Genomic DNA, 13,672 nt, shown 5'->3' on the forward strand with positions numbered 1-13,672 from the left:
TTTAGAACAGAAAGAATAGAGCTTCACACATAGATTAGATAGATAGAAACATGTCAGTCACATATATAAGAAGTACAGTGACAGTGTTGGTTACAGTACTTGTCATTTAGTGTTAAAGGATTTATTTAAAAAAATAATAGTGTTTTCATGCACCGTCTCTTTAAAAAAGCCGGCCGGCAATTCAGCATCGGTACCCGACAATTTAGAACAGAAAGATAGAGCATCACACATAGATTAGATAGATAGAAACATGTCAGTCACATATATAATAAGTACAGTGACAGTGTTGGTTACTGTACTTGTCATTTAGTGTTAAAATAAAGGATTTATTAAAAAAAAATTGGCGTGGGGTTCCCCGTAATTTTAGTCTCTAGCGGAGGTTATGCAGACGGCTGGGGCAGATGTTTGAAGCCTGGGAAGGGGGTAATACCCACGGAGCTTCCTAGGCTACTAATATCAGCCCCCAGCTGAATACCTAGCCTTTACTAGCTATTAAAATGAGGGACCCACCAAAAAATGACATGGGGTCCCCCCTCTTTTAATAGCTAGCAAAGGCTAGGCAGACAGCTGGAGGCTGATATTAATAGCCCAGGAAGGGTGCCATGAATATTGGCCCCCTCCCAGGCTAGAAACACCAGCCGTCAACATCAAGCCCAGGTTAGTAATGGAGAGGAGTCTATAAGACACTCCCATTACTAACCCCATAGTGGAAAGTTAAAAAAACACAAACACCCAGAATAAAGTCCTTTAATTGAAATAAACACACAATTCTATATTGTTCTAAATTAAACCATACTTCGCATCACGCCCATTCCAGCTGTAGCCAATAATCTCCTGCAATAAAAGAAAAATAATAAATCAACATCATCCTTACCTTTCCATGGTTCCCAGGATGGCTCCAGCTCTGCTACATCGAGATGACAGGCTGGATCGCAGCCGAAAGCTGCCATCCAGCCTGTCATGCCGCAGACACTGAGAAGCGCAGGCATGCTTGCGCTCCTCAGTGTCTGGCTGTGACGGCATCCAGAAAAAAAATTGTGTGTTTATTTCAATTAAAGGATTTTATTCTGGGTGTTGTGTTTTTTTTAAATACTTTACTAGAAATTCATGGCGGTCATGTCTAATATTGGCGTGACCCCATGAATTTCAGGCTTAGGGCAAGCTGATAATACCAAGCTGGCCCTAACCCCTTTATTACCCAGTGAGCAACAGCACCAGGGCCCTGGATGAGTTGGGTACAGCGCCAGAAGATGGCGCTTCTATGAACGCGCCATTTTCTGGGGTGGCTGCGGACTGCAATTTGCAGCGGGGGGGCGGGGGCAGAAAGCTTGGGACTCCCTGCGCTGCAGATTCCAGCCCTCAGCTGCCTAGTTGTACCTGGCTGGACATAAAAATAGGGTGAAGCCCCACATATTTTTTTTTTTAATTATTTCATAAAATTCATGAAATAATTAAGAAAAAAAGGGCTTCCCTGTATTTTTGTGTCCGACCAGGTACAAATAGGCAGCTGGTGGTTGGGGGCTTTCGGCTGCGATCCAGCCTGTCATCTCGATGTAGCAGAGCTTGAGCTGTCCTGGGAACCATGGAAAGGTAAGGATGATGTTGGTTTATTATTTTTCTTTTATTGTAGGAGATCGTTGGATTCAGCTGGAATGGGTGTGATGGTAGGTATGGTTTAATTTAGAACAATAAAGAATTGTGTGTTTATTTCAATTAAAGGACTTTATTCTGGGTGTTTGTGTTTTTTTTTAACTTTTACTATGGGGTTAGTAATGGGGGTGTCTTATAGACGCCTCTCCATTACTAACCTGGGCTTGATGTCAGCTGGCATTATAAGCTGACATCAACCCCAGCCCTATTACCCCACTGCCACCGCTACAGGGCAGTGGGAAGAGCGAGGCTAAGTGTCAGAATTGGCGCATCCTATGGATGCGCCATTTCTGGGGCGGCTGACGGCTGGTGTTTCTAGCCTGGGAGGGGGCCAATATTCATGGCACCCTTCCTGGGCTATTAATATCAGCCTCCAGCTGTCTGCCTAGCCTTTGCTCGCTATCAAAATAGGGGGGACCCCAAGTCATTTTTTTGGGGGGTCCCCCATTTTAATAGCTAGTAAAGGCTAGGTATTCAGCTGGGGGCTGATATTAGTAGCCTGGGAAGCTCCGTGGGTATTACCCCCTTCCCAGGCTTCAAACATCTGCCCCAGCTGTCTGCTTAACCTCCGCTAGAGACTAAAATTACGGGAAACCCCACGCCAATTTTTTTTTTAATAAATCCTTTATTTTAACACTAAATGACAAGTACAGTAATCAACACTATCACTGTATTTATTATATATGTGACTGACATTTTTCTATCTATCTATCTAATCTATGTGTGATGCTCTATTCTTTCTGTTGTAAATTGTCAGGTACCGCTGCTGAATTGCCGGCCGGCTTTTTAAAAGAGACGGTGCATGAAAACACTATTATTCTTTTTAATAAATCCTTTAACATTAAATGACAAGTACAGTAATCAACACTATCACTGTACTTATTATATATGTGACTTACATTTTTCTATCTATCTATCTAATCTATGTGTGAAGCTCTATTCTTTCTGTTCTAAATTGTCGGGTACCGGTGTATGCCGCTGCTGAATTGCCGGCTTTTCATGTTTCACTGTGAGCACTGTTCCCATCGATTTGGGCAACCACTGTAATGCCACAACCACCATGGCCGTGGCATTAACGTCTTAAAAAAAATATTAATTCCTGCTATTCCATTTAATTGTAATGTAAGGGAGATAATGTAATGTCAGCGCTTGAGCAGAAGAATTCTCCCACGCTGGGATGGCATTCTGATGACAGGCTGGATCGCTGCTGAGCGCTGCCATCCAGCTTGTCATCCTTCAGAGACACTGCAGAGCGCAGGTATTATGTGAACTTCCGATTCCAGTATTCGATATTGTAAAAGTATCGGAACTCAGTATCGGAACTCCGATACAGCGAATATCAGTCGATACCCGATATTTCAGTATCGGAATGCTCAACACTACTCATAACATGAAAATAAAGTTAATATAATCATTACAAAATCTTCAATTTTACTCAAATTAGTTGTTACAAAAATGATTACACATCACATTTAAAACGACTACATCTAGTATTTTTTAAGACCTCCATGATTTTAAGGACAGCGCCAAGTCTTCTAGGCATGGAATGACATTGCAAAATCTATCTTTTTCCATCCTTCAAGAACAACCTGTTTTAGAGCCTGGATGGAAAGTGATGCTCAACTTTTCTCTTTAGAATTCCCCATAGGTGTTTTGGTTGGAGCAAGATTGGGACACTTACTTGGCCACTGAAAACTTTCACCCTGTTCTTCGTAAATGCCACAATTGTGTGTTTTGGATCATTGTCATGTTGGAAAAGTGCACGTCTACCAAGTGCACGGATTGATCGCAGCATTTTCTCTTTAAATATATATGGTCACAGAACATCTGTGAATTCATGATAGCATCAATGAAATGTAGCTCCCGATACCAGCAGCACTCATAAAGCCCCAAATAAGGACACTGCCACCACCATGTTTCACTGTAGGTACCATGCATTTAGAAAAATGCATACAAAATGCTAGATGTAGTAGTTTATGTGAAGTGTATTTATTTTTGCTTCAACTAATATAGTTCAAACTGAAGATTTTGTAATGAAAGTTTTATTATTAACCTTACTTTCATGTTATGGTTTAAAAAAATCCTCTATGAAACACAGTCTTGTCAAAATTTTGAAAGATGTCGTTGTGTTCAGTGAGATTAAAATATTATTTATCAAAGGGGGCATACTCATTTATGCAGAACACTGTATTTAAGTATTGGGCCAGATTCATAATTTGATTTTTTTTTATAGTAACTATTTTTTGTCTTGTGTTTGTTTAAATTATTTAATCGCAAAAAAATATTAAGTGGCAAACGTGATTCCTTTTTGTGCAAAATAAAAAATTGCTCTTCATATGTGCCTTTAACCTCTTTTGCAACCTTTTAGGGTAAAAAGTCTCATGTCCAGCTAAAATCACCCAAAATTTGCACAAACATTTCCAACAAATTAAATCACACCAGGGAGGGTGTGGGGATAACTAGAGTACATTTGTATAAAAATCTGATGACTTTTTAAAAAGATGCAATTGATGTATCACCTAAAAATATATGCAAACTCCTGCCCACAATGGAGAACACAGAAAAAAAATAAACAAAATAAAAAGCACATAAAAACACATAAAAGACTTTAAAAGGCGCAAAGCAAAAGAATAAGGCACAAATCAAAAACAAGCAAAAAACACACACACACAAATTTTGAAAAAAGGCACAAATGCAATAGTAAATCTGGCCCATTGTTTTCCATTTTAAATGTATTCTTTAGACTTTAATGATGGCCACAAAGAAATGGCAAAAACATCTTTTAGCAACCTAACTGCCATATCTGGGGAGAAACACTATGGGACTGGACATAACAAAAGAACCCTTACTGGAATGTACTTTAGCATGCGATCTGGTGCTGTGAAGGGATACAGTTTCCCTTTAATGGCCCAACTTTGCTCAAACACAAAATAAAATAAGATGATGATTGTGGTTTTTTTTTGTTTTTTTTTAATCCAAATGATTTCCCTGGAACACTATATAAGGTAAAACATTTCCTACAATCTGAACATTAAAATGGCTTCGCTTCTTATGCTGAGCAAGTGCTGCTTTATGGCTATAACATTTTCCACATTCTGAACATGAAAATGGCTTTTTCCCTGTATGGATTAATTGATGATTAACTAGGACTGATTTTTGTCTAAAATACTTCCCACATAATGAACATGAAAATGGTTTCTCCCCTGTATGGGTTCTGTGATGTTTAACAAGATCAGACTTCTGGCTGAAACATTTCCCACATTCTGGACATGAATATGGCTTCTCTCCTGTGTGACTTCTCAAATGCTCCATGAGACTTGATTTTCTTGTGAAGCATTTCCCACACTCAGAACATAAAAAAGGCTTTTCACTTTTGTGAATTTTCTGATGCTTAACAAGAATTAACTTATGGCTAAAAGATTTTCCACATTCTGAACATGAGAATGGTTCCTTCCCTGTGTGAGTTATACTATGATCAATAAGATATGATTTCTTCGGAAAACATTTTCCACACTCCTGACATGGAAATGCCATCTCCCCTGCATGGATTAGCTGATGTTTTACAGCAGCAGACTTATGGCTAAAGCATTTCCCACATTCTGGACATGAAAATGGTTTCTCCCCTGTGTGAGTCCTTTGATGTTCCACAAGACAGGATTTCCTTGCAAAACATTTCCCACATTCAGAACATGAATGTGGCTTCTCACCTGTGTGACATTTCTGATGTTTGACGACATCTGATTTTTGGATAAAACATTTCCCACATTCTGGGCATGAAAATGGCTTCACACCAGTGTGAGTTTTCTGATGTTCAACAAGATTTGATTTTGTGGTGAAACATTTACCACATTCTGAACATGGAAATGGCTTCATGCCTGTGTGAGTTATCTGATGTTTGAAAAGATCTTGTTTTCGGGTAAAACATTTACCACATTCCAAACATGAAAATGGCTTCACTCCTGAATGAATTTTTTGATGTGTAACAAGGACTGATTTTTGCATAAAGCATTTCCCACATTCAGAACATGCATACGGCTTCTCTCCTGTGTGAGTTCTCTGATGTACAATGAGATCTGATTTCTGTTGAAAACCTCTATCACACTCTGAACATGAAAATGGTTCCTCTCCTCTATGTCGTCTTTGATGTTTAAAAAGAACGGATTTCTGGCGAAAACCTTTGCCACATTCTGAACATGAAAATGGCCTCTCATCTCTGTGGATTCTTTCATGCATAGAAAGATTGGATTTCTTTGTAAAATGTTTCCCGCATTCAGAACAAGGAAATATTTTACTTCCGGTTTCTCCTGTAGTTTGATTATCAATCTGTGATGGACCAGGCGAAGGTTCCTTGTGATTAGTTGGATCAGTAGATAGGTCTATGCTTTGAAAGACTGATGGTAAATTTGTTGTAAGGAGTGTTCTTGAATAGTCTCCATAACTGCTGTCTGCAAAACGGTCATACGTTCCTTCATAATCTGCAAATGAAATGAGACGTTCTACAAAGGTTTTGGTGCAGTCTCCTGTTGGATATAAAACATATTGTATTTCATCTTTTGCAAACAACACAAAAGGAAATCCAAGAACACTTTTTCTCTAAGACCATGCAATGCATCCTAAAAGCAAGGATTTCTCTCTGCAGACTGGTAATGATAAATGCATTTCATAATACCTCATACAGGGCACATAAATGTCTTGGACCAACCGTAGCGTTTCTCTACCAACACCCACTGTTGAGATAATTTTTCCAGCAAAAGGGACCATTTCAACTGAGCTGTCTGTGTCTAGACATTGTTCTCCATCGTCTTCCTTCCCCCTCTGCTCTCAGTTTTGTCTACAAATCCACACTCCACCCTTCTTGAACATCTTGCATAAACAGATTCACCCCTTCGCCCACCCCCCAAGTCTAAATCCTGACCCAGTCATTCACCTTCTTACACAATGTCTGCATAATTTGAAAGATCATGCCAGTGCTTTCCATTTAATGGTTAACTATACTTAGAATTAACTTTTCAAAATAAACTATCCTGTGTGAGTAAATGATGAGTAACTTTCTCATGCTCTCTCTCAACTTTGTAATCCACTCTGAGCTGGTGGGAGAGACTAGCTTCTATGATCTGTGCCATACATTGCACAGCAAAGAAACACAGAATCCTGCTCTTCATTCCCTTTTGTTTTTTTCTAGCACAAAGAGACAAAGAACAGCAGCATAGATGAAATTACACAGCAGTAGTACCATAAATGGTTGAAGCTGGTGATGGGATTGGTTGTTTTTTGACTTTCATATGCCTTTTCTAATAAAATATTGGATTTTACCAGATTTTCCTGCTACTGGAAAAGTTTGTTGTCACAAAATGTAGGTGCAACCCGCAGTTGTGCCAAAATGTTACCACTTTTAGTGTTTTGCATGTCAATTTCTCCCAGCTATGATGAAATGGGTGGAGCTGGGGTGTGACGGGGGTGTTGCCAGAGTTTGTATATTTCATGATGAACTGTGGCGTTTCGTATGCCAGAAATCTTACTTCATTACCTGACTGGAATGAGATTTCTGGCATAGCGCATGGAGGAGCACGCCACGTGTTAGGCACTTCAGATTCATGAAGAGGCTTTCACCACTTCATGAATCACAAGCATCTGACTCCAGCACGCCCCCATCATAAAACGTATCGGTCCCTATCCATTTCTACCTATTATAGCCTATTCACATTGACTATAACTAGACAGTTTTCTGTTTTAGGTGGCATCGTTTTATTTAAAAACAATAATGACATTTTTGTATTCCAATAAAAAAAAATGGAAATTTCACAAATTAAGCCAAAACTTTAGTAATAACATATACATTATTACTAAAATTACTAATGTGATAAATGCACTTTAGGCAATATTAATACATAGATGCAGTATATTTTGGCATAAATATTTGATCTTGATTCAATTCATAATGCAATGGAGATAAAGAATTATAAAAAGTCCAAAGAATATACGGGAAAGATTTGCTTGGTTCCCGGCACTTTGCAGTGAGTTGAAGGACCTGCGCTGACGTCAGAGTCATGTGACGGATCACGTGACGCTGACGTCGGCAGGTCTTTCAATTCAAAGTTGCCGGCGAGGGAGAACGGATTGAGCAGGACAGCGCGGGCCATCAGAGGGTAAAGTATACATTTTTTTTTTATTTTTACCACTCTCTCGGGTCACACTATATAAATCCATGCCGGTTGCATGGATTTATATAGTGTGACCTAGTTGTCAAGCACTTTCCAAGTGATGCTAAAATCGCCTGGAAAGCGCTTGTCAATCCACATGCGGAAATGCATGTGGAAACGCATGTGGATCCGCATGTATTCCGCAGGAAAAAAGCATGCACAATCTGCATGCGTTTTTTTCTGCCAGGGAGATGCGAAATGATGCAGAAATTTTCTGCTTCATTTCTGCATCGTGTGCACATAGCCTAACTTTGCCTTTATGTTTAAATGGAGGTTACCGTATTTTTCGGACTATAAGATGCACTTTCCTCCAAAATTTTTCCTGGAAATTTGCCCTGAATTTGACTCTTGACAATGCAAATGGTGAAATTGACAGCGTTTGGCTCCAAATCTGCATCCAAATCCACATTTAACACAGAAGACTCTGTAGTGACATTGCTGTGGCCAAATCAACATTGGTAAAATGTGCCGCATGTGAATTCACTCTAATAAGGAATTAAGGGTTGAAACCTTTCTCAACCACCAAAGAGAAGACTTATCTCTAAGGGTAGTTCTGACATTAGCATTGAGACAGAAGAAGCAATTAATGGTCATCACTCACCAGTACGGATGTCTGCAGGCATTTCCGCCTCCTTACACTTTGTTACATCCTCACAATTCTCCTCTTCTTCAGTTAAATCCTCATCTTTGATATAAGGCAACTGTATAACCTATAATTCACAATATATGTAACAAACAATTATGAAGACTGAAAAATGTAAAAACAACCCAAATTTATTCATAACCAAATGCTACATGCATTTCCATCATATACTTATACCAATTAGATAAACTCCAGTATATTGTATCCCTAAGCATAAAAGTATTGCATATAGTACATAAACTAGATTTATGCTGCAATCATAAACATAGAGCACTGGCATGTATACTATTAGAGGAAATCTCAGGTCTATGTACCTGGTAATCTTGCTGACCATTCTGATTTTCCTCTGAAGAATCCTGGGAACATACTGAACAGGGACTTCTATCAAGTGGATTCCTCTTACTAGATCTATCTGAAAAAGACACATACATGGATGGAATCAATTGTCATCTGTTTTGTGCATCCTCATAATTCTCTTAAGGCCTTTTCACACTGCATTTTGTAGTGCACACTTGTCCCAATCTGGTCTGGACTTCAAGTTTGACCTTCATTTGCCTTCTTTTACTGACACTGTCCGTCTTTTGATCTTGTACTATGTTAGAAGAGAACTGTGATATCTGTATTGCTGTCTAACCTTCGTGTGTCCTCTATTTTCTATCGGTGCTTGCTTCCTGCTGTGTAGCCTTTGACGGGACTGCAAGCTATTTTATCCTACTGTCCGCTATAAATTTGACAAGCTTTAGTGAAACGTGTTAGTCTTGCTCTTGCATTTCGAACTGGCTACTGGACTATTCTTTCTGCCAGCCTGCACCACCGGCCAGTGACTGCTCCTGTGTAAGTCCACATGTGTGTATAAAGCTCAATAGCACAGTAATAGTGCAATATTCTCACTGTACCAGTTGGGATAAGAAAATGACGTGAGAACAGAGACTTGTGGCCATTTAACAACTCAGATGCGGCTTTCAATAGCAACCCTGGCAGTTAGGGAACTTGACGAGATCAGTCCATCAGTATCTCTAGTTAATTAAAAAGGGGTCTTGTAAGGAACTGGCCAGTTTAGTAAAGAGTGCAGTACTCCATAATGAAACTTATGTTTCAACTTGTTTGTTTTTCTTTAACTGTTTACTCTGATTATTAAGAATGTGATGTAAACTGTATTGAACTGAGAATGGTCAATGTTTGGATTACCCTGACCTTATAATATGACAGTATTTGTTTGTAACCATTATCCTGTGGAATTTTTCAATAAAAAGTTAAGAAAAAAAAAAAGGGGGGTATCGTAAAGGATGTGCCTATTACGCCAAGATTGAAGCCTAATACATTGCATGTTAGTTTACTACTAAAAGGTTAATAGCATTTAGGAATAGTATTTCAAGGTATTATCAATGTGCTTAACTAATCACAACTTTAAGTCCCATAGTGTGAGCAGAAAAAAAAGCAAAACATAAAAAGATGATATAAATGAAAGCAAAATTTAGTAGAAAACCTGCCAACTTTTTAGCAATAAAGTCACTCCTCTCAATTAGGCCATTACTACAACCGTAATATGTACAATAAATTATCACACTAATCATGCCAGGTAAAAAAAAAAAAAGTGTAACTGCTTCTCTTACCGCTCCCCCTCAAAAAATATTTCTAAACAGTTAATTAATAGTGTTGAGCGAGCATGCTCGACACTGCTCGGTGCTCGCCCAAGCATCTCACTACTCGGGATGTTCGGCGAGCACCGAGCATTTTCGGGTTACTCGGGAGGGAGCTCGGGTCTCCGCCCTGCATGTTTGGCGCTCTTTACAGAGCCAATGAACAAGCAGGGATGGCCAGACAGTCACTGTAATGCCGCAGCAATGTTAGTTGTGTGCATTACAGTGATTGGCTGGCCGCACAGCGTCACCTCGAGTATTTAAAACCGGGTGCCCCCATCTTGGACACAGTCGCTACGGATCAGACAGTGTAGGGAGAGTGCTGCTGAGCTAGGGAGAGATTTACAGTGCTGGCCAAAAGTATTGGGACCCCTGCAATTCTGTCAGATAATACTCAGTTTCTTCCTGAAAATGATTGCAATCACAAATTCTTTGGTATTATTCTCTTCACTTAATTTGCTTGCAAGGAAAAAACACAAAAGAGAATGAAGCAAAAATCAAATCATTGATCATTTCACACAAAACTCCAAAAAAGGGCCGGACAAAAGTATTGGCACCCTCAGCCTACTACTTGGTTGCACAACCTTTAGCCAAAAAAACTGCGAACAACCGCTTCCGGTAACCATCAATGAGTTTCTTACAATGCTCTGCTGGAATTGTAGACCATTCTTCTTTGGCAAACTGCTCCAGGTCCCTGATATTTGAAGGGTGCCTTCTTCAAACTGCCATTTTGAGATCTCTCCACAGGTGTTCTATGGGATTCAGGTCTGGACTCATTGCTGGCCACCTTAGAGGTCTCCAGTGCTTTCTCTCAAACCATTTTATAGCGCTTTTGGAAGTGTGTTTTGGGTCTTTGTTCTGCTGGAAGACCCATGACCTCTGAGGGAGACCCAGCTTTCTCACACTGGGCCCTACATTATGCTGCAAAATTTGTTGGCAGTCTTCAGACTTCATAATGCCAGGCACACGGTCAAGCAGTCTAGTGCCAGAGGCAGCAAAGCAACCCCAGAACATCAGGGAACCTCCGCCATGTGTGACTGTAGGGACCGTGTTCTTTTCTTTGAATGCCTCTTTTTTCTTCCTGTTCACTCTATGTTGATGCTTTTTCCCAAAAAGCTCTACTTTTGTCTCATCTGACCAGAGAACATTCTTCCAAAATGTTTTAGGCTTTCTCAGGTAAGTTTTGGCAAACTCCAGCCTGGCTTTTTTTATGTCTCGGGGTAAGAAGTGGGGTCTTCCTGGGCATCCTACCATACAGTCCCTTTTCATTCAGACGCCGACCGATCGTACGGGTTGACACTGTTGTACCCTGGGACTGCAGGGCAGCTTGAACTTGTTTGGATGTTAGTTGAGGTTCTTTAGCCACCATCCGCACAATCTTGCGTTGAAATCTCTCATCAATTTTTCTTTTCCGTCCACATCTAGGGAGGTTAGCCACAGTGCCATGGGCTTTAAACTTCTTGATGACACTGCGCACGTTTGACACAGGAACATTCAGGTCTTTGGAGATGGACTTTGTAGCCTTGAGATTGCTCATGCTTCCTCACAATTTGGTTTCTCAAGTCCTCAGACAGTTCTTTGGTCTTCTTTCTTTTCTCCATGCTCAATGTGGTACACACAAGGACACAGGACAGAGGTTGAGTCAACTTTAATCCAAGATCAGGCACAAAGTCAGCAAAGCATCCGACTTTGTGGGGCGAACCCCAGGGTCCACGACCAGTGTTAGCGGATGTCACCACTGCTTCTTCCCCTGTTGTGCGTGCAAGGCAATCCCCTGTCCATACTGCATGCAAAGATGCCCACTTGTAACATTCCCTGGCGGTGTGCTTGCATGGCTTACCACCTCCCACCATGCAAGACCGCAATCTTACCTATCAGGCCAGGCTTTACACTTTGCTCCAGTACCTGCTGTTTGTATGTCTCTTGTGTGCTGGCTTACGGCAGCGGCGCTGTTGCTTCCTGATTCTTAAAGCTGCAGTGTGCGCAGTCCTAATGCGTCCCCAGCCTATTGCTGTGAGTCACTGCATACTTTAACCCCCTCCACCCAGTAGGAGGTGCCTGAGCAACACTTTCATTCAGTTTGTTCTGTGCAACTGAGTTGCCAGGTCCTGTCCTGTATCTTGTCTGTTTCCGCCCCTGGGGGCTGTATACCCAGGCCTGCTACCTGTATCTGTGACTTCTAGTCTGTCTCCGCCATCCTGGGGGCTGAGTTCCCAGGCTCGTTCCTGCATCTAATTCCTGGTTCAGTTTCTGTCTGAACTGTGTCCTAGTCCGTTACCTGTTTGTCTCTATGTCCGAACCTTCCCTTTAATTGCAGTGTCTGCACCTGCACCTAACTCCAACTCGTTGTGTCTGAACTTCTGTTTGTGAGTTTTGTGTACACTCGCTACTTCATTGTAAGTACCTTGTGTGTATGTGGTTCCGCTTGTTCACCGCACCTGCAGTTTTCCTCTGCTCTGCTTGTCAACCGCATCTGCGGGTTTTGCTCTGCTCTGCTTGTCTGCCGCACCTGCGGGTTTTGCTCTGCTCTGCTTGTCTACTGCACCTGCGGGTTTTGCTCTGCTCTGCTTGTCTACCGCACCTGCGGGTTTTGCTCTGCTCTGCTTGTCTACCGCACCTGCGGGTTTTGCTCTGCTCTGCTTGTCTACCGGCACCTGCGGGTTTTGCTCTGCTCTGCTTGTCTACCGCACCTGCGGGTTTTGCTCTGCTCTGCTTGTCTACCGCACCTGCGGGTTTTGCTCTGCTCTGCTTGTCTACCGCACCTGCGGGCTTTGCTCTGCTCTGCTTGTCTACCGCACCTGTGGGTTTTGCTCTGCTCTGCTTGTCTACCGCACCTGCGGGTTTTGCTCTGCTCTGCTTGTCTACCGCACCTGCGGGTTTTGCTCTGCTCTGCTGGTCTACCGCACCTGCGGGTTTTGCTCTGCTCTGCTTGTCTACCACATCTGCAGGTTTTGCTCTGCTCTGCTTGTCTACCGCACCTGCGGGTTTTGCTCTGCTTGTCTACCGCACCTGCGGGTTTTGCTCTGCTCTGCTTGTCTACCACATCTGCGGGTTTTGCTCTGCTCTGCTCTGCTCTGCTTGCTACTGCACCTGCGGTTCCGTTCCTGCGTCCCAGTCTTGACTGGTCCCTATCCTGCCTGCGTTCCTACTTGCCAGTACCTGCCTGTCTGTATGCCAGCAGTGCCTGCCAGTGCCCACCTGTCTGCATGCCAGCCGTGTCTGCCAATACCCACCTGTCTGCATGCCAGCATGCCTGCCAGTATCCACCTGTCTGTATGCCAGCCTAACCTACCTGTTCCTGCATTTCCTGGTGTGGGTCAACAGCTGTGACTGGGGTCTGACCTGGAGTAGCACCTGGTCCCTCTGCTCGGTTCCTCCCTGGTTCATGGAGTCAACTGAGCCGCCGTGTGACCTTGGTTGGACCGAGTTAATACTTCGTTACGCCCCTCCAGGTACTCCTCGGTTCATGGTCCAGTGGGATCACTAATCATGCTCACGGCAGTCAGTCCGGGCGTGTGCGTAACAGTTTGCTCAGGCCA

At 42.1% G+C, this 13,672-nt stretch overlaps 1 protein-coding gene and 1 long non-coding RNA gene across 5 annotated transcripts in view; one reads left to right on the plus strand and one right to left on the minus strand.

The window, feature by feature from the left end:
- Positions 1-13,672, plus strand: part of LOC141273827 (uncharacterized) — a 123,940-nt gene that overhangs the window by 26,734 nt on the left and 83,534 nt on the right. The gene's annotated exons all lie outside the window — the stretch shown is intronic.
- LOC141273825 (uncharacterized) overlaps positions 2,369-13,672 on the minus strand; it is a 100,507-nt gene continuing 89,203 nt past the window's right edge. For 2 of the 3 annotated variants that reach the window (XM_073686212.1, XM_073686215.1), the window contains 3 exons: positions 8,808-8,905; positions 8,452-8,560; positions 2,369-6,170 (listed from right to left, as the gene is read on the minus strand). In XM_073686212.1, coding sequence (XP_073542313.1) covers positions 4,621-6,170; positions 8,452-8,560; positions 8,808-8,905 — 1,757 coding nt within the window. In that variant the 3' untranslated portion in view covers positions 2,369-4,620. The remainder of the gene's footprint in view (positions 6,171-8,451; positions 8,561-8,807; positions 8,906-13,672) is intronic. The other variant, XM_073686214.1, reaches the window with a different exon arrangement.

Source organism: Phyllobates terribilis, unplaced genomic scaffold (genome assembly GCF_046119375.1).
Source record: "Phyllobates terribilis strain yellow unplaced genomic scaffold, ASM4611937v1 Scaffold_5__5_contigs__length_657084704, whole genome shotgun sequence".
NCBI classification, from domain to species: domain Eukaryota; kingdom Metazoa; phylum Chordata; class Amphibia; order Anura; family Dendrobatidae; genus Phyllobates; species Phyllobates terribilis.